Source organism: Triturus cristatus, chromosome 5_1 (genome assembly GCF_964204655.1).
Source record: "Triturus cristatus chromosome 5_1, aTriCri1.1, whole genome shotgun sequence".
Lineage (NCBI taxonomy): Eukaryota > Metazoa > Chordata > Amphibia > Caudata > Salamandridae > Triturus > Triturus cristatus.
Window position 1 is genome coordinate 83,140,838 of NC_140587.1, and position 27,306 is coordinate 83,168,143.

At 46.0% G+C, this 27,306-nt stretch overlaps 1 protein-coding gene across 3 annotated transcripts in view; it reads right to left on the reverse strand.

The window, feature by feature from the left end:
• Nucleotides 1-27,306, reverse strand: part of LOC146830262 (E3 ubiquitin-protein ligase TRIM39-like) — a 338,681-nt gene that overhangs the window by 263,987 nt on the left and 47,388 nt on the right. For all 3 annotated transcript variants that reach the window (XM_085604457.1, XM_085604460.1, XM_085604458.1), the window contains exon 2: nt 59-154. In XM_085604457.1, coding sequence (XP_085460583.1) covers nt 59-154 — 96 coding nt within the window. The remainder of the gene's footprint in view (nt 1-58; nt 155-27,306) is intronic.

A 27,306-nucleotide genomic window follows, 5' to 3' on the forward strand; every position in this document is an offset into this window, starting at 1 on the left:
AACCGCACATACACAATGATAAATCTTTATCTGCACAGGACTCACGGCTGCCACTCACCCTCATAGTGGTGTAATATTCCTCTTTTCTGAGTTTAGACTCCAGAATGTATCCCATCTCTCTCCTCGGATGACCCAGCCAGTCCTGGATCTTAGCCTGCAGTGAGGAAAGAGCACAAGTGACAACTGAGGATCTGTAAAGTGAAGTCGATCATTTGATCATAAACACTACATAATGATCCACACAGATGCAGACTGTAATTACCAGTCACATATTCACATTTTGATCACCAGTTAGACATATCTTGATTTGTAAGATTTAGCCACAGTTTTCCAAGTTAAAAGATTCAGCATCACTTATCCAAATATAATAGATTTGCTTTGTATTGCTTAGCTTCATTAAGGTCTGTTCCTTTCACCTTTTCATGTTCTTTGTTTTATACATTTTGCCTCAATAGGGGTTGCTACTAGTTTTAAGAGTATTTTGTATAAATCCTATATGTTTAATAGCAAATAAAAACACGCTTTTGATAATTGCAGCCCTGATGAAGCTTGTGATACAACAGTGAAACGTGTTAGCTGTCTTGCTGAGTCATATGCTGTTTACTGGAAAAAGAATAAAGGATCCATCTAAAAAAGAAGTGTGGACTTCCTTGGTTATTTGGACTTAAAGACTGTTATACTTTGGTTGTTGTTGCCAATCTGTTTGCGTATGAATTTAGAAGTTTAGATTTGGGGCGGTTGATCCGGGGAGGTGGGCAACAATATTGCCTATTTAACTAGAAGGTTTACAGGAACCAGCCTATGGGTGAGGAGAGGTACCTTTAGCAGTCCACATTTTTGCAAAATGTACTGAGAGGAGCCGGTGAGAGCTGAGTAGAAGGAGCGGATTAAGGCCTTCAGTAGGCATATGCTGAGAGGGGCCAATGAGAGGTGAGTAGAGGAAGAGCAGTATAGTGAAAAGTAGGTGTTAGACCTGGCATCCTTGGCCTGGTTTCCCCCTAACTTTCTGCCTTCAAGCTTCCTGTTTGCTAACTTTGGATGATAGTAGGGCTTTGTGTATTCAGCCTAGACAGCCAGACACAGTAGGGAGCTTAGAGTGTCTGAATGGGCCATCAATGGCAGGACGAGAGTGAGGAGCTGAAGCCAACCCCACTTACACTTGAATAGACTGTGTCCTCTCTCCACACCATGAGCTGAATTCCCCCTGAAGTTAGTCTGGAGCCAGGTTAGGGTATCTGTGAATGTCAAAGGCCTGCCTCTAGAAGCTTCTCCCCACTTCATAGGGACAACTGGGCATGTGTACTATACCTCAGACACCACCACTTCATTTCAATTCTGGTCTGTGGATACTCTGCCAGGAAGATGGACTGCTGTGCTGCTGAAAGGACTGCCACTTTGCTGGACTGCGACTTGAAGTACTGCTGCAATGCTATGCTGACTGGCTGCCTTCTGCCTTCTTTCCTACTTGAAAAGTATTGGACCTGCATCTCTTGAACCTGGATCCTCAGAGCGACTCCAAAGGGTAATTGCATGACCGCCTGGTTTGAAGCCTCAGGGACACAAAGGCTGCCAACAACCTTGAACCTGCACCTGGACTCTGCCATCTGTGAGTCTACCCTGCCAAATGGTGCCACCCCAGTTGTAAACCCATGGCAGTGGGCTTAAGGTGCTCTGTCAGCCTCAGTGAACACAACGTAACCGATGCATCTCCTCAGCTGTGAGGTGCAAGCCCAGGCAGAACCGACACAGTGCCGCTGCTGATTGGTTTGCACCCATTGTCAAGACCTGCAGCCTCATCGGAACCGCCCGTGTGTGACACATCCTCGGTGCAGGTTCTCCCATCCCTCATCAACACCAGCCTCGACGCCAGATTTGGCATTGCAGCCTTGCATCTTTTCGGACCCTATGCATTCGCCCAACAGGACACCACATCCTGGATACCAGACTTTGCATCACAAGCCCCGTTGATGGGATCCTCAATAACGACACAGGCCCTTGCATCGCTGCCTCGCCATATATCTTAACCAACGCATCACTTAGGCTGCATGATGCATCTTCAAAGTGGATCCTCGCAGTGCTCTGCAAACCAGGATTTAAGGTACTCTGTTCAGGGGGTCTAACTGGGTCCCTGTAGCTGGGCTGCACTCCACCGCTGTCTGCCTGAACTTGTGATTTTGTCTTGGTCCACCACAACCAGATATCCACAGCTGGTGCTTTGTGTTTTTTGGCGCTATTTTCACTAAAATATTTAAACTTAAATATCTCCGTTTCTACTGATTGAATTCTTGCCATTCTTGTCTTGTTTTATTGAATAAGGAAAGTTCTATGCCTTTAACTTAGTGTGGGCTCATTTTTGTGTACGTGTTTTCACTTTATTACTGTTTGAAGTGTTGCACAAATACTTTATACCTTGCCTCTACATTAAGCCTGACTGCTCAATGCCAAGCAAACCGAGGGTTGAGCACAGGTTAATTTAGGGTTGGCTTGTGCCTCACCCTGACAAGGATTATGGTTCCAGCTTGACCACCGCTCACACCCCAGTCAACTAACAACCCAATTTTTTATAGTAGGCATCTATTGAGGGTGGCAATGAAAGATGAGTAGCGGGAGAGGAGTAGGGTGTTCAGTAGGCAAGTGCTGAGAGTGGCCAATGACAGGCAAGTAGAGGGAGCACAGTAGGGTGATGAGAAGACATCTATTCAGAGGGGGTGATGAAAGGTGAGTAGAGGGAGAGTAGTGTTATGAGTAGGCATGTACTAAGAGGACTCAATCACAAAAAGGGGGAGGTGGTACACTGCTTTGCATACCAAAACACAATTCATCCAGATGCATTGTGGCAAATGCTGTGCATAATTACACTTATTTTAGTCGACATTCTTTAGTGTTCACCATTGTTGGTGCAGACAGTGCTGTGTATCTCTAGATGCATGTTTCAGGATACATTTGTCCTTCTTCAATAAAGAGTACCAAGTTAAATTTGGGGGGTCTACTCATGTTTCATTATCACTCCCAGAGCACAGGTGTATCTCAGATCTCGTCAGACAAACTCACCAACGAGCCAAACACAAAAAGAGGGGAGGGAGCACACTGCCAGGTATACCATCATACAATTTATCCAGACGCATTTTGGCAAAAGCAATGCATAATTACACTTTCTTGACAAGGAGAGGGCAGACTAAAGTGTGACTCGCATTTGCCTGTGACAGAAGACCTCCCTTTGAAGCTCGACATCTGCGGGCATAAACTCCCCTGGTCATCCTATCAGGAGGAGGTCACACCTCCTCCCAACAACAGGCCCTTTGTTCTCCTTGTGGGAGGAATTCAAACCAACTGGCAGGAGGGCAACAGAATATTTCAGGTGATGGGACCTGGGTTTCATCAGAAGCCGCTACTAGAAACTTTGGGTAGGAAAATGCCAACGTTCTAAAGGTGACATTTTCAAAATAGTAATTTAAAATCCGACTTTACCATCGGGTTGGATTTTAAACTCCTAATAATTTGAGAATTTGAACCATTGTTCTAGAAACGCCCAAACTGCAGCTAGGCAGTTTAAGGTGGAATAATCTAACCCAGTGCTTTCCAATGGGAAAGACCACCATGTTAATGTTAATATAGAAAACGATGCATTTGTCGATGAAAATTAAATCTTGTCCTTATTAGCAGATTCACCCGTTGTGATCCAGACTCCCAAATATGTAGTCAAGCAGAACCTCAGAGCAAGGTCCAGGATTGCTGATTGACAGGTCACAGGTGGGAGGGTGCGTAGCAGGCAGGCTATCGCTCGGGGAGGAAACTCTTGATCAATTCCACCGATAGGGGCAGTGACATTACAAAGGTTCAAGGGGGCGTGGCCAAGATGGCATCTCGATAGGCATGGCCGTTCAGCTCTCCGCTCCCACTGGGCTTGTCTTTGCGCTTCCAGTGACCACAGCAACGCCAGAGCCAGCCCGAGAGGTCGAGGGAGAGCTGCGGCACACCCAGGGACGAAGTGGTGTCCCGATCCCCGAGGAGTGGGGCTGCGAGGAGCCTGAGGCGGAGCAGCTGGGATTGCGCCAGAGCTCCGAGGGCGGCCGAGACCGTGAGCCCGAACCTCTTAACCCCTGTGGGAGCCCAGGGCGCCCCCCGGAGCAGGATTAGGGGGCTGCCGGTGCCATCACGCATCGTTCAGTCCGCAGAGTCCCGGACGACAGCCGGAGGAGCACACATTGGAGGTGGCGGACGGAGATCCGGGAGACACAACCTGCATGAGGTCCCGGCTCGGCAGGCCTGGCCGGGCCTCCTCAGAGCCAACAACTTCAGGGATACAGACCGGATACATACCAAAGAAGGGGGGCCTCGCACTGTTGAAGGCCCTGAATGGACCACACCTGAAGCTAGAGCAGACTTTCCGGCGGGCCTCGGAGAGTTATAAGGGAGCCGACACCAGAACACCACACCCGCCCTCCGGCAACGTTCCGGGCGGCGCTGACCCGGGTCCCGTTGGCAGTGAAGAAGGTGAGCTTGGGACGCGCTCTTCCCCGGGGCCCACGGTCTGGCCGGCCCAGGCAGGCTTTCACTGCAGCACCATTAGCCTGAAGGGCGGCCATTAGCATCTGGCAGACAGAGGGTCCCGCAGCACATAGACTCCCCCGCATTGGAAGGGAAGGGCACTCACGTGGTCTCTAGCCTCTAGGCTGGCATACGGGGCCGCCACCACTACGTTGCTCTGCACCTGTTAGCGCTAGGGGAGGATGGAATTTGAGAAGTTGCCCTCCGCAAATTATCGCAAAATTGCTCCAAATCTCCGTGAGCACGCGGAACTTTCGCACAAACGCGGAGATTGCTTTTCCCGCCCGTTCGCGATGTGTTTTTGCGTGCTTGCGGGGAAATATATCTCTAACTTGCCCATGCGGTCGCTAATGGGTGCGGCCATCTTGCTCGTGATGCTTATTTCCTGTTCCGGGTCGAATGACGTGTTCGCGATCGCAAACGCTCGAGGGATAGCGCGACCAGCCACCAACAATCCAACATCTCGTGGCACACGCAAACGGATAGGAAAACTCGTCAGCAAATGCAGGGACCCGGTAAGTCGCTACAGCGCGTGCCAGAACGCATTTTTAAAGTGCAAACAAGAAAACACTTCCTTTTCGAGGCAGATCGCGGACGTTTCGACATTTCCGCGTTCTCCGTGAAACGCGGAAATGTCAAAATATCACAAATACCGCGAGGGGAATGAAATTTACGCCTAGGCTTAGTTAGTGCCCCCAGCAGCATAGCACAGCTACAAATCAGAGGCATTGGGGGCAAGCCCGGGCTGCACGCTCCATGGGGGCTCCTTGCTGGCTGGCCTTGTTGGGCTTCCTCTGTGCCTGCACACGTCTGAGGGGTCGGAGACCGGCGCTCCACGAACACTACTGGGACTGAGTGGCTTCCCTACATGGGGCATAAGCAAACATAAAGCAGTTGAAGGGCCCTACTGCACTACTATTTAGACACCCTTGCACTCGCCTCCACTGGATCTTACGTAGGGCTGACGCAAAGCTGAGCCTCTAGTGGCACAACGAGCACGTACTTGCCAGCATCCACGGGTGAGAGTGGGCACAAAGAGCATGGCACACTGGCACCTTGGCATATCTGAGTCCTCCTGCGCCATCCTGCCTGGTAGGCCGCCCACTCCGGGTCGCCGCTTATACTGAAAGGCCCCACAGAACATAAGAAATGGCGGCCCGAAAGGCAGGTCAGTCAAAGATTTTCTTCTCAAGCCGGCGGCTCAGAAAATGGAAGGCCCGCCACCGACAAAGCACCCGGATGTGGCTGAAGGCGGTGTGGTTCCGGAAGATCCAATCAGCCAATCCTTCTTAGAGTCGCTATTCTCATCACTCCACGAGGATCTGATCACCATGAAATGGGAGTACTCAGCGAACATGAAAGAAGTCCAGCGCAATGTGGATTCTCTGGGGGAAAGAATAAACACGTTGGAAGACCACGTGGCGGGCAGTGACTAAGAAATGGAGCGCCTCCAGCAAGAAGTCCTTAAACTGCGTGAACAGAACCTGGCCCTCCAGGCCCACACAGAGGACCTAGAGAACCGGTCCTGCTGGAATAACATCCGCATCCGTGTGTGGAAATATGGATTTTTCTGGTCAGTTATGTCCCCTATCTTGGACCCCAACGGTTCTATGTGCATGTTACAAGTACATGTATGTTCCCTCCAGTTCCAGTTATGAAGACGCAAATACATGTGCGTCCACCGTTAACGTGTCCTCTGTCAGACCCGCCATGAATAGGCCGGATATTCCATTCCTAAGTACGAAAGGCCACCGCCTTTATATGGTTCACTTATGCCATTTATACAGTCCAGGCAAGTAGGCCCTGATTCTGTCATCAAACTCTTCTTGCCTTCTGCCTCTGAAAGCTCCAGTCTGAGCCTGCATCTGTGACCATGAACTTTGTCTCATTCTCTGCGCGGCTCACGAAGCCTGACATCAGCCTGCTGCCTGCCAAAAACTGTATTTCACCTTCGAAAATTATCTGCTCCACTCCCTGCCCAATGCATTCCTGTCTAGTAGCTTAAGTAAACATTCTGCCAGCTACCGAGAAAAGGCCCGGCTTCTCTGTCTTCATGCAAGTAATTCATAGCCCTGTTACTATGGAAGATTCCGCCCTCGCATCTAGTATAGACACTTAGACGCTTGTACACGCACTAATAGTCAGTATAGTCAGTATAGAATAAGATTCTACTCGAAGAGACCTCTCTTTTGGATAACTTAGTTCTTTAAACATAGGATGTTAGATATGATTTGGGATTAGGTTGACTTGACCCTCCAGACTTCTGTCGCCACATGTAGAGCTAAAATGTCAAGTCCCCTTCACCCCCTAGTTGCACGTCAATTACACGTCATGCTGCTGCGCGCGCATTTCTGTCAAGTATTTCTGCTGACATTGCGAAATTCTTTCATGTAACCACCCTCTTATGACATCACATCTGATGACGTTCTCTAAACACACCCAATTACGCCTATCTTTGCCACGTATGAATATATTATCTCCACTATCAATTGTTACGCCTCTTGTATTTGCTTCACTGTAATGCTTATTGTATAAAAGTAATTGATTGTCAATAACGTATGTACTTCACTTCCTGAACCTTCGTGGTGATGGAACCTGGAGCAACCGATTATAATCGACCATTGGAATAAAGCCCATTCCGAACCTCTAATACCACGGATTCTGCCTCTTATTTACTGAGCTATTTTATTATGTTTCTGTATCAAATTAAGTCCCGGTAATTAAATTATTTACCACATGAATGGCGCTCGAACAGGGACACTTTCTCATCTCACGCGCCGGCGGTGCGTTGCAGGCCCGGTCTCCTGCCACAGCTGGACGGACAACAACGCGTACCAGCAGGATTTCCTGTATCTCCCTCCGGTCAAGCGGGGGCGACCGAGGCTGCGATCAACACCCAGACGAGGCGGTGAGAAGTGCGAAGTATCCCGACCAGAGCCTAGCTGAGAGAGCAAGATCCGAGGTATACAGAGGCCCACCAGTTTCCGAAGTCCCAAGTCGAGTCCAGTGTCCGAAGTGTTCGAGTCGAGTCCAGTCCGGTTCAAGTTCAGTTCAGTTTCCGAGGCCTTCCGTTCCGAGCTACCCGGTGAGTACCATTACTGGGGAGGCGTTCTGGCGTGCACATAAGTTGTGCCGGTCCAGACGGGTTTGGGTACACAAATCCGGTCTGCACTCTTTCAGCAGTGTATCTGTACTGTTTAGCAGTATATCTAGTATATCAAGTATATAAGTTCAGAATAAGTCAGTTAATGTCGAGTATTATGTTTTAGTGATTAAGTTTTTCTTAGATCATCGTCATCATCACCGCTGCTCATTTTAAATGTTAAATGTTAAATGTATTGATACGTCCTGCATATTGTGGTATGAATGACTGTTCATTATTGTGTTTTATTGTATTAAGTTTGTTCAAGATCAAGTAGCAGACCAGTTCTCAATATGCCGCTCTTTTCGAAACTAAGACAGATCACAACTAGAAAAGGGGTACTCGAAGAAGCTGTTCCCATTCCTCCTAGGGACACTCCAGGGTACTTCATGTATCATAAACATGGCCTAGACGCCATATTGTTTCTCGATTTATGGGTAGACTACACTAAGGAATTACCAGAAAGTCAGAGGTGGCCCGCAGCAGGGACCTGGGATGCAGAGTGCATCGTGAAAGTAGAGGAAGAATTATGGAAAAAGAAAGCTAGACAATCACAGAAAGACGCCATTGAATTATGGCGTAAAGAATCGTATAGACGTACAGAAAAAGCACGTAGACAGGAAGAGAAGAGTAAAGAGAATTCAAATAAAGTTCAAGAAAATCTATTAATTGAAGAAGGTGCACGAGTGAAATCAGAACAAGTAGACAGACAAAGAAATGCCCTTATGAATGGTATGTATCCCCTTCTGGCTGAAGGATTACCTAAGGCTACTCCAGGGATACCAAAAGACTTGCCAACCCCATTATTTCCAATAAAGGTACATCCTAAGGGGCATCCTAGAACCGCAGAAGATGTTTTTCTTTCCTCATATTTAGATGACGCAGCTCCCGAGTATGCTAATCCCGCCCCACATAGACCGCCTGCCAGGGAGGTTCAACGCCAAGATCCAGTACCCGTATCCCTACAGCAACAAGTTCTGACACAAGTTCCGGCAAGCACATCTGTTTCTGCATCTGTCCCTACAGCTACTTCTATAGCTGTATCCACACCTATAGTTGCTGTATCACGTTCAACGAATCCTTTCACACCCGATACCCCAGACGGGGCTACCGGAGGTGCTACCAATATCTTTTCTACGCCACCTAGAATAAATAAACTTACTTTTCAAGAGTCAGCACATCCACGTACCCCCAAACTCATAAATGCCCGCACGCTTAAGGAACTTCTAGTAGATTGTAGATATGACCCTGTGCCCGGAAAAGAGGACGAAATGATCCTGGCATCATTACGTATCAGACGAGCCGCGGTGTATTTAGGGAAGTTACCAGGAATAACTGCGCATCTAGATAATATATATCATTATGTCCAAACAGGGCGATACTCTGAATGTATTAACAGAGCTATGGAATACCAGAAAGTGGAGATACAGGGGGAACTGTTACGTTTCCTCATAAATTGCGTGATCAGAAATCAAGACCGACCGGGGGTAGATCCGGAAATAATGCAAACTCTTACCAGATGGAGCCAGAATATATCAGAAGGGAGACATGATAGGCAAAAATGTATAATAGCCATGTGCAGAAAGATCCGTAAAGAAATAGAACGCCTACACGAAGAAAGATTAACGGTAGACCAGTTTGAACAAAACGAGGAGGAAGAAGGATCAGGACCGTCCACAGGACAGTCAGAAACCATAGCCTATGTAGGTAGAGGAAAATCTTGTAATAGTACTAGATGTCTTACTGGTCCGATACGTCCGATATGTCTAGAAAATAACAGGAATTTTCAAACGCCAATAATAAATATAAGGTCTAACGAGCATTCATTCCAAGCCGCTGACAAATTACTGCGAGAACGAAGGGGTTATCATTTTCTCGATTCTATGGATGAACAAGAATTAGCTAGGTCAGCCGTTCATTGGATTGACAGTCCCGGAATGTATGGTGATAATACAGTAGCACACACATTTTTGAATCTCACCCCAGATGAACAGCGTTTAGCTGGGATTTATATGATTCAACAACTTCTTATACTATATAAAAGCCAACATTCAGATCCTGGTCCCTTACCTGATATATTGACTGAATTACTCACGAATAAATGGAGAGGTCCAGGTACTAAGCTAATTAAAGAAATACTAGAATCAAGAAAGCAGTACATTCTTTTTATATGCCCAGAACATGTCTCACTGCCCAGTAAGGAAAGAACCACGTATTACATGGACAGACAGAACCCCTTACGAGAAGTGCACCCAATAAAGGGCGAGGACAATCAGTTTAAACGTGTATATGTATATACGCCCATATCAAAAATAGAATTGTTAGAAATGAAGAAAGTGGTACCCAGTCATGACAAAGACCCAGCGGGTTTCCACCGAGAAATTAAAGATATGTTACTCATGGGAGAGTATACCTATCCCGACATTATGACAATATTAAAGGTATTAATGCCTGCTGGCATTTATGAAAAGCTCAAGGAAAAAGAGTGGGAGGTAGGAGACCAAAAGATAGAGTGGACAGCATTAGAAAATGAAGAAAGGGCCCGAGGTCCAGGTTCGGGGCTTGGGGACAAAACTAAAGCACTGCCAGGTTTACTAGTACAGGTACTGCCACGTTTATTAACCACGAAAAAGGAAGACTGGGGTGCAATATCAGCCTGTAAACAAAAGCAAGATGAAGACACTAGTGATTTCTATGCCCGATTCGAAAAATGTTTTGGTATAAATAGTGGTATAAAAGCAAGTAGCGAGTCATACCCACATCTGTTTGTGACAAAATTAGTTGAAAATTCCTTGCCCCAAGTGAAGAATAGAGTATTAAAATTCGAGAGTACCTGGCAAGGTAACACTCCATCACAAATGTTACAAATGTTACAGTATCATCACAATAGAATTAGAGAGGAACAAGATCATGAACAAAGACGCATGAAAGACACGAAAATGAAAATGCTAGTCTCCCAGACAGTTCCAGCTGAAGGACATAAAAAGGGTACGACACATTCTGGCGATTTAGCAGGACCTGTAAAAGGGACATGCAACTATTGTAAACAACTAGGTCATCATGTACACGATTGTCCAGTCCTGAAGCGTAATATCGCCACGGGTATTACAAAAGAAAGACCACGGCCACTTAGACAGGATCAGAATGAACAAGGAGCCTTGCAGCATGCACAGTCCATGCCAGCTCCACAACAGACTATACAGTTTGTGCCAGCTGCACCAGCGCTGCCTGTTGCTGCCACGCAAACCACGACACGACAACTGTACCAGACCGCACAGTATGACTATCCTGATTATCAACGATATGCATGAACCAGCCTAGAGAGGGAAGTTGACTTACCCCTTATCGAGATCCCTGTAGATCAAGAAGGACCTTATGTACATAGTGAATTATTAGGCCAAGACAGAAAATTTTTACTCGATACAGGGGCAAGTCGAACAACCATAAAACGTAGTGAAGTTCCAGAGGCACCCCTCTCAGGCTCACAGAATATTTCCCTTGGTTTTTCAGGAAAACCTATTGTTAATGAAGTATCACAGCCTCTTCCACTTACGATAGGACCCTTGACCAGAACTACAGATTTATTGCTTACTAAATCATGTCCAGAAAACTTGTTAGGAATAAAAACATTGAAAGCTCTAGGAGCTATAATATGTTGTTCTCCGGAAGGAGTAAGATTGTTTTTACGTGATTTCAAAGGTCATTATGTGTCTCGAGATATGGATTCCCGACTGCAGACTTTACCCACACATTTATGGGCACAAGGCCCTACAGATGTTGGTTGCATGAACATTACACCCTATCGAGTCACACTAAAGGCAGGAGTGGTACTGCCACGAATGCGACAATACAAGTTACCCCCAGATGCTGTAATGGCTTTACTGCAAATCATTGACGAGCTTATTGGCCAAGGAGTGGTTGTGGAGACCGACTCCAATGTATGTAACTCACCGATAATTCCGATTCTTAAACGAACTGATCCAAAGGCTCCCCCAGTATATCGATAGGTAATTGATCTGCGCGAATTAAATAAATGTATTGTACCACAATACCCCGTAGTTCCAGACATCTCTTCATTACTGACAGCTATTGATTCCGAGGCAACATTCTTTACTGTAATTGATCTCAAGAATGCCTTTTTCAGCGTCCCAATAGATCCGGAAAGCCAATATTTGTTCGGATTTAGTTTAAATGGACGTAGCTTCAAATTCTCACGCGCACCTCATGGATTTACAGAAAGCCCCAGCATCTATAGCCAAGCACTGAAACGAGAACTCGACAGTATCCACATGCCAGTTAACACTGCTTTGCTTCAATATGTCGATGATCTGCTGATCACCGCCCGAAGCGAACCTGAATGTAAAAAAGCATCACTGACGGTTTTACAGTTTCTAGCCGAAAAGGGGCACAAGGTGTCCCCTTCTAAGCTGCAATTCTGTGTCCAGCGAGTTATTTACCTTGGTCACTCGCTGTCCAAGGAGGGAAGGCAGCTTACACCCGACCGCATTCAGTTAATAGCTAACATGCCAATACCCAAGACACAAAAGGAGGTGCGGGCTTTCATAGGCCTCACTTCATATTGTAGGCAGTGGATCCCTCAGTATGCATTTCTAGCAAAACCACTCATTCAGTTGACAACACAGGAGGCAGCCACATCGACTGTTCCCCCTTGGACTCAGGAACATACACAAGCTTTTGAAAGCCTAAAGAAAGCTCTATGCCAAGCACCTGTTTTAGCAACACCATGTTACAGAAAACATTTTACACTCTTTGTTACAGAACGAGAAGGTACTGCCTTGTCAGTACTCACACAGGAACAAGCAGGATCACACAAACCGTGTGCTTATTTTTCTAGTACATTAGATCCCGTAGCTCAGGCTCTGCCTGCGTGCCTGAAATCAGTGGCAGCGACAGCTTTAGCAATCAGACAAAGCGATGCCATAGTGTTAGGACATCCATTGACAGTACAAGTACCACACGCCGTAGAGGTTCTTGTGAATCGAACGCAAACACAACACTTGACTATAGCACGACTTACAGGGTATGAACTAACATTGTTTCAGCCACATATAGAAATCAGACGTTGTAACACATTGAATCCTGCCACACTTTTACCTGTAAATGGAACAGACCCATTAGCCCACGATTGTATTGATGTTATTACTATCACGACGAAACCCAGACAAGACTTGACAGATGTTCCATTGTCAGATCCAGACCTGACGTTGTATGTAGATGGTTCATGTATGAGAACAAGTACAGGAGAGTTAGTGGCCGCTTACGCAGTCACCACAGACACTGAAATTATTGAAACCAAGTGTATAAATACCTTGTCCGCTCAAGCAGCAGAGCTCGTCGCTCTGACACAAGCCTGTATTCAAGCCACAAATAAAAAAGTCAACATATACACTGATTCACGTTATGCATTCGGAGTTGTACATGACTTCGGCGTGCTGTGGCGAGAGAGAGGTTATTTAACTTCTCACGGTGCCCACATTCAGCACGGACCCCTCATTCATGCCTTATTAGATGCAATACATTTGCCCATTGCAATATCGATTATGAAATGTAAAGCTCATACGAAAATTACTGATATCATTTCTCAAGGCAATGATCTAGCTGACAGAACCGCTAAACAGACTGCTCAAACTCAAACATCCGACATGACAAAGACAATAGTCCAGACACCACCACATTGTATGATGGTTAAGGATCCCGCTCTTGATGTAATTGACATACAGACATATGCTACACCAGACGAAATAAAGAAATGGACTGAATTAGGAGGGATCCAAACCGATCAAGGATGGATGATGAAGGAAAAATCTGTGTGGTTCCTTCCTGATTCAATGGTCCAAGTTATAATTAACACTGTACATAGTCCTGCACATCTAGGAGAGAAAGCAATGCTAGACAGCATTCAACATATTTGGTTCAACAAGCATTTACGAGCAGCAGCGAAACAAAAAGTTCGTACCTGCATGATATGTTGCCAGTTCAACCCAGGAAAAAGCGTTCCCGTAGAACAGGGTGGATTTCATCCTCCTGATCATCCTTTTGAAGTCCTCCAGATGGATTATATCCAGATGGAACGATGTCGAGGATTCAAATATGTTCTCGTAGTTGTTTGTGCTCTTTCCCGTTGGACGGAGGCATACCCGGTTTCAGATTACACTGCTCCGACTACTGCCAAACAGTTAGTTCGAGAATTCTTCCCACGATACGGTTTACCACGTGCTGTCTACTCAGATAACGGCCAGCCGTTCTCATCCGAATTAATGAAACACGTTTCACTTTTGCTAGGATATCAGTGGAAGTTTCATTGTGTCCGACACCCCGAGGCAGCAGGTCTCGTGGAACGACATAATCAAACTTTGAAAATCAGATTGTCCAAAATATGCAGGGAGAAAGGTGTCGACTGGGTAGTAGCATTACCAGTTGCACTCTTTTACATGAGAATGGTAGCACACTCTCGAACAGGGCTATCCCCGTATGAAGTGATCTTCGGCAGACCACCAAATATGTGGGGGACGCCTATACCACGCAAAATAACTGATATTGACTGTAACATGCTGACAGATTACTTGGCTTCCTTGATGTCTGCACTACAATCTTGTCGTTCACAGGTAGCTGCAGCTTTTCCTGACAACACTGAGGTGAAACCCCATGACGTGGTTCCGGGAGACTTGGTCCTCGTGAGGAACTTTGATCGAAAGACTCAGCTGGAACCTAGGTGGAGGTCACCTCAGCTGGTGTTGCTCACCACAAGAACAGCCGTGAAGATCGAAGGCAGAAAGGGATGGATTCATTCAAGTCATATCAAGAAATTTCATGGACTAAGATCAGATGTGAATACCTCACCTTGTGTGTCTTCACCCATTGACTCAAAACTTCCTTTTGTGGAAAAAAGTGATTCTGAGCATTATAAATTAAAGCTCAGGCCCAATCAGTCGAGCAATTTGATTGTTTAAGTCCTCTCCAAGGTGAAGCGGTTGAATTGTCTCTGACATGTATCCCTTGGACCTGAATAGAGAAAGCACCCGAAAAATGTTGAAACGACAGGCGTACTGTAAATCACTGCGTAGTCATTGCATAGTGACGTTATTAATTTTATTTCTCTCAAGTATTTTAGTAATTACTGCAAGTATATTGTTGCACATATATTATCCTATTTCTAGACATATTTACAATGTTACTGCTGAACATTCTTTTAGTAAATTACCTCCGCTTGAGTTGTCTTATAGATTTGCACTGCGCAATAACACGTTTATTAGTATGTTACATCATTCCCATCAGGTTAGCAATGCTACAAATTGTTGGATATGTGGCCGACTCCCTCCCTATCAGAACTATAAAGGAATTCTACCTCTTTTTCCATACCCATTCACACACAACGGCTCCTGTGGAGCATGGTTTAGTTTAATTAATTCCCAAGATTCGAACTCTGCAGTTTATCAAGACAATGGGGTATGGGGAAATCTGAACTTAGTTTTACTTAAGGTCTGTCACCACAACAAGGAGGGACTTCCCAGAGGAACAGGAACTGATCTAGAAAATGAAGTATATGGATTAGGTAACTTTACGCTTAATCTCCTGATCCTGAATGTCGAATCCGAAGCTACTTCAATTTTGCCCGCTATGTCAATACTTCCAGTAAAAGGTGAATTATGTATAAGAAAGAATGGTTCCATACACATGGGCCATAGTAAATGCACCACTGTAGTAGAATTTAGTGATCAAGGCAAGTCTACATTTAGAGCTTCCCGCCATTCCTATTTCATATGTGGTCAGACGGCATATGTACGTTTGCCTCTAGATTGGGATGGTACTTGCTACATTGGATTCCTTTTGCCACCTGTTTTTTTAGCTCCTCCTGATTATCACAGAAATATTCATTTAGTATATAATAGAGTAAGGAGAGATCTCCCAATAGTCGACTACACTGAAACAGCATGGGAAAAATACACAGATTTCAATAAAGGTCTCTTTCCCTATATAGGTACCGTTACTAATAGTAAGCTGATACGTAGATTAACTAGAACCCTTGAAGCAGTAGTGAACGAAACTATTTCCGCCTTAGGCAATTTAACAGAAGAGCAGTCTGCTATGCGGATTGTTGTGCTTCAAAATCGTCTTGTCCTTGACGTCATCCTGGCCGATAGGGGCGGAGCTTGTAGGGTCATCGGATCAAGCTGTTGCATTTTCATACCAGAAAATTCGCCATCTGTATATAAAGCTATAACGCGCCTTCATAAGATTGTAAGCCAGATACACCAGAATCCAGGCACCTGGACTTGGTCCGGTTGGTTTTGGAGTGTATTATCTACCTTTGGATGGAAGGTCCTATCTTTCCTAGGTATTGGCCTTCTCATACTATTCAGTTGCTGTCTATGTCTACAATGTGGACCAGCGATTTGTGGTCTGTGTGCCACATCGTGCATTCCACATCAAGATTTTCATTCAAGATCCCGGAAAAAGAAAGAAGAACAAATGATGCTATATGAACAGATCAATGGATTAATGAAGATTGATATCTCTTGACGGGCAAGTAGGGGACAAGGAGGGAATGTGGAAATATGGATTTTTCTGGTCAGTTATGTCCCCCATCTTGGACCCCAACGGTTCTATGTGCATGTTACAAGTACATGTATGTTCCCTCCAGTTCCAGTTATGAAGACGCAAATACATGTGCGTCCACCGTTAACGTGTCCTCTGTCAGACCCGCCATGAATAGGCCGGATATTCCATTCCTAAGTACGAAAGGCCACCGCCTTTATATGGTTCACTTATGCCATTTATACAGTCCAGGCAAGTAGGCCCTGATTCTGTCATCAAACTCTTCTTGCCTTCTGCCTCTGAAAGCTCCAGTCTGAGCCTGCATCTGTGACCATGAACTTTGTCTCATTCTCTGCGCGGCTCACGAAGCCTGACATCAGCCTGCTGCCTGCCAAAAACTGTATTTCACCTTCGAAAATTATCTGCTCCGCTCCCTGCCCAATGCATTCCTGTCTAGTAGCTTAAGTAAACATTCTGCCAGCTATCGAGAAAAGGCCCGGCTTCTCTGTCTTCATGCAAGTAATTCATAGCCCTGTTACTATGGAAGATTCCGCCCTCGCATCTAGTATAGACACTTAGACGCTTGTACACGCACTAATAGTCAGTATAGTCAGTATAGAATAAGATTCTACTCGAAGAGACCTCTCTTTTGGATAACTTAGTTCTTTAAACATAGGATGTTAGATATGATTTGGGATTAGGTTGACTTGACCCTCCAGACTTCTGTCGCCACATGTAGAGCTAAAATGTCAAGTCCCCTTCACCCCCTAGTTGCACGTCAATTACACGTCATGCTGCTGCGCGCGCATTTCTGTCAAGTATTTCTGCTGACATTGCGAAATTCTTTCATGTAACCACCCTCTTATGACATCACATCTGATGACGTTCTCTAAACACACCCAATTACGCCTATCTTTGCCACGTATGAATATATTATCTCCACTATCAATTGTTACGCCTCTTGTATTTGCTTCACTGTAATGCTTATTGTATAAAAGTAATTGATTGTCAATAACGTATGTACTTCACTTCCTGAACCTTCGTGGTGATGGAACCTGGAGCAACCGATTATAATCGACCATTGGAATAAAGCCCATTCCGAACCTCTAATACCACGGATTCTGCCTCTTATTTACTGAGCTATTTTATTATGTTTCTGTATCAAATTAAGTCCCGGTAATTAAATTATTTACCACACGTGGCATGGCTCAGGGCAAGGGGTAGGGTGACATCTAGGCATTGGTGGTGGGCCTTTTTCGCTCCATTTTGGGGGAGCTCCCTGAGTTCCCCATCAAGCTGGACCATGCCCATAGGGTGGGCCCCAGGAGGAAGGCGCCATCCACACCAGCGGGTATCCTGACATGCGTACATGATTATCAACTAAGGGAGCGGATCCACAGGGAGGCCCGACAGTGCCTGGACTTCATCTACGAAGGTTCAAAGCCTGCACTGTACCAGGATCTGGCGGACTCCACCCTACTCAAACACAACACTTTCTACACGATCACATCCTTTCTCAGAGACGCTGATATCAAACATTCCTGGGTGCACCCTTTTATACTGATCTTTCAATTCAAGAGAGAATGGAGACAAATCCGATTCCTGTCGGCAGCGTGCAATCTTTTGGGAGTAGCCGCCGCAGTGGACATGGGAGGACCACTATCAAACCTCTCAATACGTCATCACACCCAGATACGGACACTATGGCCAGAGAACAATGGGCAGTCATAGCGTCCATAACGGTGGCCGACCGCTGGACAAAGTTTCCTCCTTGCTGGGAGCCACTTGGGGGGAGCGGGGAGCTGCTTGCCTTGTTTACCCTATTCTCCTTCTCTCAGGAGCAGTACGCTCTGGACAATGACTCTTTGAAATTTTTTGTTCTCAATTTTATCAGTTTGTTGGGGTGTTTTTCTTGTTTGTAATGGGTTCCCTCCCCTCCCCCATGCGCATCTCTTGGCCTGCCTGCATGGCTGTGACTCTTGCCTAGTTAGAGCCTCATGGATGTTGCCCCACACTGACCTGAACAGGGTATGCATGATATGCTCCATAGCAACTAGATTGCAATGTTCCCTCTTTACCTGCCCAGATGAGTATTAAAATCCTCACCCTTAAAGTGAAAAGGCTTAACAACCCTGTCAAACGCAAAGCCATCCTGTCTTACCTGGAGAACGCCATTGCCCACATTTGCTTGCTTCAAGAGACCCATTTACTGCACAGTGATAAACATAGGCTTTGCCCAGCAATACTTTTCCTCTCTCCCAACTAAGAAGGCTGGGGTCGCTACTCTATTCTCCCGCTCTTTCCCTGGGATGGTGGGGGCGAAGGTGCTGAAGAGTCGGGGGAGACTTTTAGTGCTTTCTCTCACTGTGGGGTCACACACGATCACATTAGCTACTATTTATGCCCCTAACAAAGATCAAGAGACATTTCTACGTGAAGCAGTGGCCGACTTGACGACCTCCTCGGACAGGCAAATACTTATAGGGGTGATCTGAATATTGTTTTTGATGGCCAGCAAGACCGTTCAGCGCAGAAGCAGGGACAGACTGGCGCCTTATCGGATGGCACGAGGCAGTGGCTTCATGATCGGAGGTTATTCAATGTGTGGTGTCACTTTCACCCCCACTCAAACGATTACACTTTCTACTCCCATTCTCCCAGAACATATGCTCGCTTAGATTACTTTTTAGGGTCCCGATCTCTCCTCCCCTACAACATTCGGTTATTGAACCACAGTCGCTGTCAGACCACGCAGCATTGACTATGGTGCTGCTGTCTCACTTTGCCTCTGGCCCATCCTTCTCGTGGAGGCTTAGAGACACACTCCTCCACTGCCCAAAGTCATTGCCCGCCTCACCAAGACATTAAAAGACTATCTACCCGTGAATGATGCTCCCAAATCATCCATAGTGTCCCTATGGGAAACACTCAAACTAGTGGCAAGGGGAGAACTCAAGCTACATTCTCCACAGACAAAAAAGTCCATCGGGAGAAAAGGGAGGAGCTTTCTCAGCAAGTATCCGAATTTGAGGGGATCCACAAAAGAACAGGCGCTCCAAGAGTATGGAGGCAACTAAAGGCTGCACGAGCCCAACTTGCTAGCTTGTACCTCGACTGAGCGGAACACGCAGCCCTTTGACTTAAACATATGTTCTATACTGGGGGAGACAGATCTGGCCACTTACTGGCGCACAATCTCCATGCTCAATGTCAAGCAACGGCGGTTCCAACAATAATAGATGAGAAGAGCTCTGGACTCTCCTGAGAAGCAAATATTTCTTGTGCCTTTCGGGATTTTTATGCTAACTTATATTCGGCACAGCAAATCCCAGAGCAAAATCCCTCGGCATACTTCAGGGACATAACACACTCCTGCTTATCACCTGACTAGGCCGCCACCTTAGACAGCCCGATTCAAATTGTGGAGGTAATCTCAGCTATTGCAAGGCTTAAGCTCCTCAAATCCCCTGCCTGGACAGGTTCACAGCTATATTCTACAAAACTTTTTGCTCTGTCTATCCCCAATTTTGACAGGGCTATTCAATGCAATTGGAGACACCTCAGTGATGCCCCCCACAATGCTCATGGCATCTGTAGTAGTCCTGCCCAAGCCCAGCAAAGACGGCAAGTACTGTGCCTCGTACAGGCGTATTTCCCTGTTGAACATCGACCGCAAGATCTTTACTGGGAATCTGGTGAAAGACTGGGCCAGTTAATGCCGGGACTAATAGAACCAGACCAAGCCGGATTTGTGGCACTGAGGCAGTGCAGCAACAACACTAGGAGGCTGCTTCATCTCCTGGGCAAGGCGCACCACCAAGCTGTGGAGCGAGTGGTACTTTCTGTTGACGCTGAAAAGGCATTCAACAGGGTGCACTGGCCTTTCTTAGAGACCACGATGGAGCAATTTGGAATAGGAAATAGATTCCGCAAGTGGGTGCTTAGTGGGTATAGCCATCCCTCAGCCACCGTCCGGGTGAATGGCTACACGTCTGCACCCTTTCCGATAGCCAGGGGCACGCAACAAGGCTGCCTGCTCTCTCCACCCCTTTTCGCTCTTTATATGGAGCTGCTGGCCCAGAGGATCCGGGAAAACCAGCGAATCTGTGGGGTTCTTTTCAGGGGGAGAGGCACACCATCAGCCTCTATGCAGACGACATCATAGCCACGCTAGAAGCTACAGGGTCATCTGTCCTGGCCTTCCTCGCGGAGCAGGAGGAGTTCTTTATCGCCTCTGGCTTCCGTGTAAATGTCGCTAAATCGCAGGCCTTGGGTTTTTCCTTGCAGCCTCCAACTGTAGACGCCCTCGCCCATGCATGTCCAATTCAGTGGGATCGAAAAACCATCCCCTACCTAGGTATAAAGCTGGCAACCTCAGTCACGGTAACAGTGTTGTTAAATTATATGTGTTTACTAACACAGGTACGGTGTGACCTGCAGCGCTGGTGCCCATTTGGCCTCTCGTGGTTGGGTCGGGTAGCAGCTCTTAAAAAGAATATCCTCCCCCATATTCTCTACCTCTTTCAATCATTGCCAGTGGAGCCGCCCACGGGTATGCTGAAGCAGCTCCAAGCAGAATTTTCTTCTTTCGACTGGGCAGACTTGAAGCCACGGATCAGCAGGGATATGAGTTTCAGAGCCCCGGGGCAGTGGGGGCTTGGGAATGCCCAACCTGGACCTTTACTACAAGGCTTCTCAGATCCGAGTTCAGGCTCAGCCGGTGTCCGAGAAGCATTGGCTCTTTATGGAGCGAGCGCTTGCTGGGCCAGTTGATGCCTGGATTAATAGAACCAGACCAGACCAAACCGGATTTGTGGCATCGAGGCAGTGCAACAACAACAATAGGAGGCTGCTTCATCTCCTGGGCAAGGCGCACCGCCAAGCAGTGGAGAGAGTGGTACTTGCGGTCGACGCTGAAAAGGCATTCGATAGGGTGCACTGGCCTTTCTTAGAGACCACGATGGAGCGATTTAGAATAGGAAATAGATTCCGCAAGTGGGTGATTAGTGGGTATAGCCATCCCTCAGCCACCGTCCGGGTGAATGGCTACACGTCTGAACCCTTTCCGATAGCCAGGGGCATGCAACAAGGCTGCCCGCTCTCTACACTCCTATTCGCTCTTCATATGGAGCCGCTGGCCCAGAGGATCCGGGAAAACCAGAGAATCTGTGGGGTTCTTTTCAGGGGGAGAGGCACACCATCAGCCTCTATGCAGACGACATCATAGCCATGCTAGAAGCTACAGGGTGGTCTGTCCCGGCCTTCCTCGCGGAGCAGGAGGAGTTCTTTATCGCCTCTGGCTTCCATGTAAATGTCGCTAAATTGCAGGCCTTGGAGCCTCCAACTGTAGACGCCCTCGCCCATGCATGTCCAATTCAGTGGGATCGAAAAACCACCCCCTACCTAGGTATAACGCTGGCAACCTCAGTCACGGAAACAGTCTTGTTAAATTATATGCGTTTACTAACACAGGTACGGCATCACCTGCAGCGCTGGTGCCCGTTTGGCCTCTCGTGGTTGGGTCAGGTAGCAGCTCTTAAAGGGCCCGATGTAGGTGGCTAAATACTGGTCGGTAACCCCGAAATTGGGTAAATTTCAGGGTTACCGACCGGTATTTACCCATTCCTAATGTAGGTGATGAATCGGCAAATGCAATGTAGAAAGCACATAAAAGAGTGCTTATAGAATTTGTTAATTACCACCAACTTCATGTTGGTGGTAATTAACGAACTCCTTTAAAAATTCACTTTTGAATTTTTTTTAAGTGCCATGTGGCACACATCCATGCCCTTAGGGCATGTATGTGCGCCACATGTGTACACAGGCACATTTCAGTGGTGCAACAGGGTGTCCTTTGGACACCCTGCCACCCTTGAAATACCTCCCGGTATTACCAATTCGGTAATACCGAATCGCTAATACAGAATGGCTTTACATTCATTCCTATGGGCCTCCAAGCCCATAGGAATGAATGGGTAGGTATTCCTTATTACCGAATCGGTATTACCAATTCGGTAATAAGTAATATTAAGGAATCGGTTTTTTTTACTGATTCATTAGCTACGTAAGAAATACCGATTTCTTAATACCGAATTCGGTATTAAGAATTCGGTCTTCATGGATTATCTACATCTGGCCCAAAATGAATATCCTCCCCAAAATTCTCTACCTCTTTCAAACATTGCCTGTGGAGCCGCCCACGGGTATGCTGAAGAAGCTCCAAGCAGAAGTTTCTTCTTTTGGCTGAGCAGACATGAAGCCACGGATGAGCAGAGATATGAGTTTCAGAACCCCCGGGGAGGGGGCTTGGGAATGCCCAACCTGGACCTTTACTACAAGGCTTCTCAGATCCAAACTCAGGCTCAGCCGGTCTCCGAGAAGCATTGGCTCTTTATGGAGCGAGCACTTGCTGGGCAGCCCCTGTTGAAGGTCCCTTTTCTCTGCAAAGCCTCCAGGTCTCTCCAGCTCCCCGATCGGGCGAGCCACGCTTACCGCCTGGGACTCTATGGCCACTTGCAATGGCCTCACCACTTTCCCATCACCCCTCACTCCTATCATGGGCAACACTGATTTCATCCCGGGACTTGATCAGACAGCCTTTTCCCAAAGGGAGAAGAGGGCTACAGATCAATAGGACACTTTTTCAATGAGAAGGGGCCTATGTCTTTTGAAGATTTTGGAGCTGATTTTGCCATGCCTGAATCGGAATGATATAATTACCAACAAATTCGGCACTGGGTGATGCTGCCCCAGGTGCGTCAAGGAGCCGAGAGAAGGCTTACCCCCACGAGCGTTGGTTACTATCCAAACAGTTCTCCAAACTACTCATCACAGAACTCTATCACATCCTACGCCTCCCAGAACAAGAGATTAAATCCGTAGGGCAGACAAGATGGGAAGCAGAGTTTGGGCGGGCATTGACTCGGAAAGAGTGGAGCGACATTCAATATAATGCCAGACACACGGCACGCAACATCTCCAATGTAGAGTCTGCCACTAAGATCGCAACATACTGCTACCTTACCCCTCATAGGCTACACAAGAGGGACTCTAAGCGCTCTCCGAGCTGCTGGAGGGGATGTGGAGCTGTCTGCACCTTTCTGCATATCCTGTGGGATTGCCCCATTTTCATGCCCTACTGGACACAGGTCTTGGATGACATAGACCTCTATTTTGACACCACTATCCTACGATTTCCAGAATACGTTATTTTAGGCGTCTCTGATAGACTTACATTTCCCCTCAAATCACGCAAAGGGAAGCAGATGGCCATTGCTTTAGGGGCGGCTTCGCAGAATATTCTCTCAACATGGGGCTCCGCAAAGGCACCTTGGATACAGGGGTGGCTGCATAGGCTGTGTCATGTGTTTGGCATGGAGCACATCTCTTTCTCTATTCAGGGTGACGGGCCTCTTTTTCGTATTAGTGCCGCCCTTTTATGGGCCTCTTAAGCTCTGAATTCGGTGAACTAACATGCCCTAGATATTCGCACCTCTTGCGACTTACCACACTATCACAAGAATCCACTCAATCTCAAGGCCACTAATCCGCTTGCTATCGTCCTCAGACACTTCCTTGGAAATATAAGGGGCAGGGGGAGGAGGGAGGACGGAGGAGAGAGGAGTTTCTCACCGTATATGGTACGCCGAAAACTTTTACAACCCAACATGTTCTGTATAAAAGAAAGATACCTACAGATTGTAAATTGACAGTCATCAGACCTTGTGCCTGTAACTGTTCTCCCGGCCAGAATGTTTAATTAAACAAACTGTTCCTGTTTAATCTAACACTTCTTGTCTTCTGCAACATTTTGAGGAGCCAGCCAGGAGCTGATTGGGACCTCGAAACCGACTGCAGGCGAAGAAAGGAGAGTCCACCAAGATGGATTCAAGATTGCGCAAACAAGAAAAGCGGGCAGACGCTGAAATTGATTGAAAGTTCTGCTGAATCCCCAGGGCAGTGGTCCATCCTGAAGCAACCATCATAGAGGGTAAGAAACTATATCAGAACTTAAAACATAGTCTACAGCATTTGGCGTATGGTAAATTAGGGAGAAGCACAAAAAGATCAACCTAAGCACCTTGCCACACCCAGGATCTGGCATATTACCTATTTTATATGTCTTAACTGTAACAGTCGTAAGGCAGCCTTGGAGGCGCTCCCGCGGAAGTCACCTTTATTCAATAGCTGAGCATGCTAGAGAAGGTAAAGATAGCCCTTGATAACTCCCAGGATACTAATTTTTGATACATCTACCCTGATTGGGCGGACGTGCTACCTCAGTCTCATAGTTTTTTAGATTCAACGATTTCTAAGTGCTAACAGGTTTCTTAACACCTTTAGTATCTGGAAAGAGTGTGGAAGGTGCATCTACCTTGGACCCTGGGCATCTAACAGGGTGGAATTCAGACATGGGGGAAAATTGGACCAAGGAAACTGGGCGTAACTTCTGTGTGGCTAACAGAGTCTGGTTATTACTACAGGTTTCTATGAATACCATCTTTGTCTAGAAGCAAATATTGGCAGACGATCCAGCTAACTTAGGAACATGTTCCACACAAGTCTTCCCTTTTTAGAGGTTAATCTGTGCTGAGAGCGTACACATTTTTTGACAAAGTTATTTTTTATATCAACCATTATTAAACTGTATTGTGTATGTGCTGATGTTGATTATTAATTGCAAACTGTGTTAACTGCAAAAAGTGAGATTGTGCAGATGCTATTCTAACATATTGCATATTCGCCCTGTGTTGTAATACTACATATGCACTTTTTAGCTTGTGTTTATTGAAATGTTCAGTCAAATTATTTGATGCATTATTGCAAAATTGCTGAGCTCCCAGTACATTGTTTGTAAGAGTGCAACGTGTACGACTGCCCCTACGATTAGACAAACAAAACTTCAAAAATGTTATTTGAGTTGTATTTTCTCCAAATTACTAAAATTGTTATGGATTCCAGATTGAAGCATATAAGTTTTGGTAAGAGTGACACTTATACACAGACAAACCAGGAACACATACTACGAGTGGTAGATCCGCTCACAAAGGAGAACTCAAGTATAATGACTGACCACAACCGAGGAAATTTGGAGGTAGTCCCCATTTTCAACCTTTCTAAACATAAACTATCTGTTAAGGAAATTGAGTTACTGAGTCATGGCCTTTCCTATGTACCGACTAACAGAAATGACATCTTCACAACACAGATTGAACTATATAAGTTTTTTAGGATGATTCGTCTTAAATACATGTTCAATAGGACTCCCAGTGTCACACAAAATAATGTCACAGGTTTGCGATGTTCTTCTACCTTCTATCCCGCCACTAATCTGATCCCGAGGGAGTTAGTGACCTTTGAAAGTGTGGTACTCATGGAAATTGAACAAATGTTCAAAAATAAATATAACTTAACCAAGGAGGAACATCATACCCTAAAAACGCTTGCCAGCAGAGATGATATTATTATCAAACCTGCTGACAAGGGGGGAAGTATCATCATACAAGATAAATCTGACTATGATTTGGAGGCATTAAGACAATTGAACAACACTACCCATTACATTAAATTAATGAGAGACCCCACAGATAAGATCAGATCAAAGATCCTAAACCTAACGAGGAATGGACTGGACAACTTATGGTTGAGCCAAAAAGAATTTGCTTATCTTAACAAAAATGACTTCTCCACACCTGCGTTCTACACGCTACCTAAGATACATAAGGACGACAAAAAAAAACCCGGAAGACCAATTGTGGCTGGTTGCCAATCCATCTTACAACCATTAGCTGAATATGTTGATTTCTTCATAAAACCTTTTGTAATGTTAACACAATCTTACACTAGAGACAGCACACATGTGATCACAGCAGTAGAAGGTCAACCTTTTAACAAGCAGCATAACATTCTAGTCACGATGGACATAGAAAGCTTGTATACAAGTATCCCGCAAAGAGAGGCCCTAGAAGTAATTCATATGACATTAGAAAGAAGGCCACGTCCCCATCAGGTACCATCTGACTTCATTATCGAATGTGCAAAGATTGCCTTGGAACAAAATTATTTTCTGTTCAATGGCGACTTCTATGGCCAAGTAAAGGGAGTCGCTATGGGAGCAATTTTTGCTCCGGATATAGCGAACTTGTATGTGGCTGCCTTTGAAGAAGAGGTAATCTACAACAACAACCCCTTCAAAAATGAAATTAAAAAATATCTTCGATACATCGATGATGTATTTATGATCTGGGAGGGGCCTACTTCGAGACTACATGAGTTCCATGTATGGCTTAATGAACAAAGTGATCATCTCAAATTTACCTTAGACTCTGATGAACAGTCTATTAATTTTCTGGATCTAAAAATTTGGAATGATGAAGGAGCATTAGCCACTAGTCTATTTACAAAACCGACAGCAAGAAACACATTGCTCGAATACACTAGTCACCACCCACGGAACCTACGGGATAACCTCCCGTTTGGTCAGTTCCTTCGTATAAAACGGAACTGTACCAGACGGTAGGATTATTTCAGAGAGGCCAAAATCTTACAGACAAAACTGGGGATGAGAGGCTACCCATACAGGCTTGTGAAACGTTCACTCAAAAGGGCTTGGTATTATGATCGGGAGGCACTCCTACAGAGTAAGGACCAACGTGCTCCCACATCTGAAATCATTACCTGTGTCATGACATTTGGCACTGAGTCTAATTCCATCAAAAAGATTGTGTCAAAAAACTGGCATTTGGTACAGAAAGTTGAACAACAGCTTTCGAGACCGTGGTTTGCGTTCAAAAGAGCAAAGAATCTAAGGGACTCGCTCGTAAAAGCGTATAAAGAACCTGCTCCGACTACACTAACAAACCTGTGGGGGCTAGCACCCATAACTGGTCACTACCCATGTGGGCATTGCATAGCCTGCCCAACGACATCAGTAGTAAAATCCTGTGTCTTGAATGGAATTAAGTGGACAATACGCCAACATACAAACTGTCTGACAAGAAATGTCATATATTGTATAGAATGCCCCTGTGGCCTATACTATATAGGGAAAACAACACAAG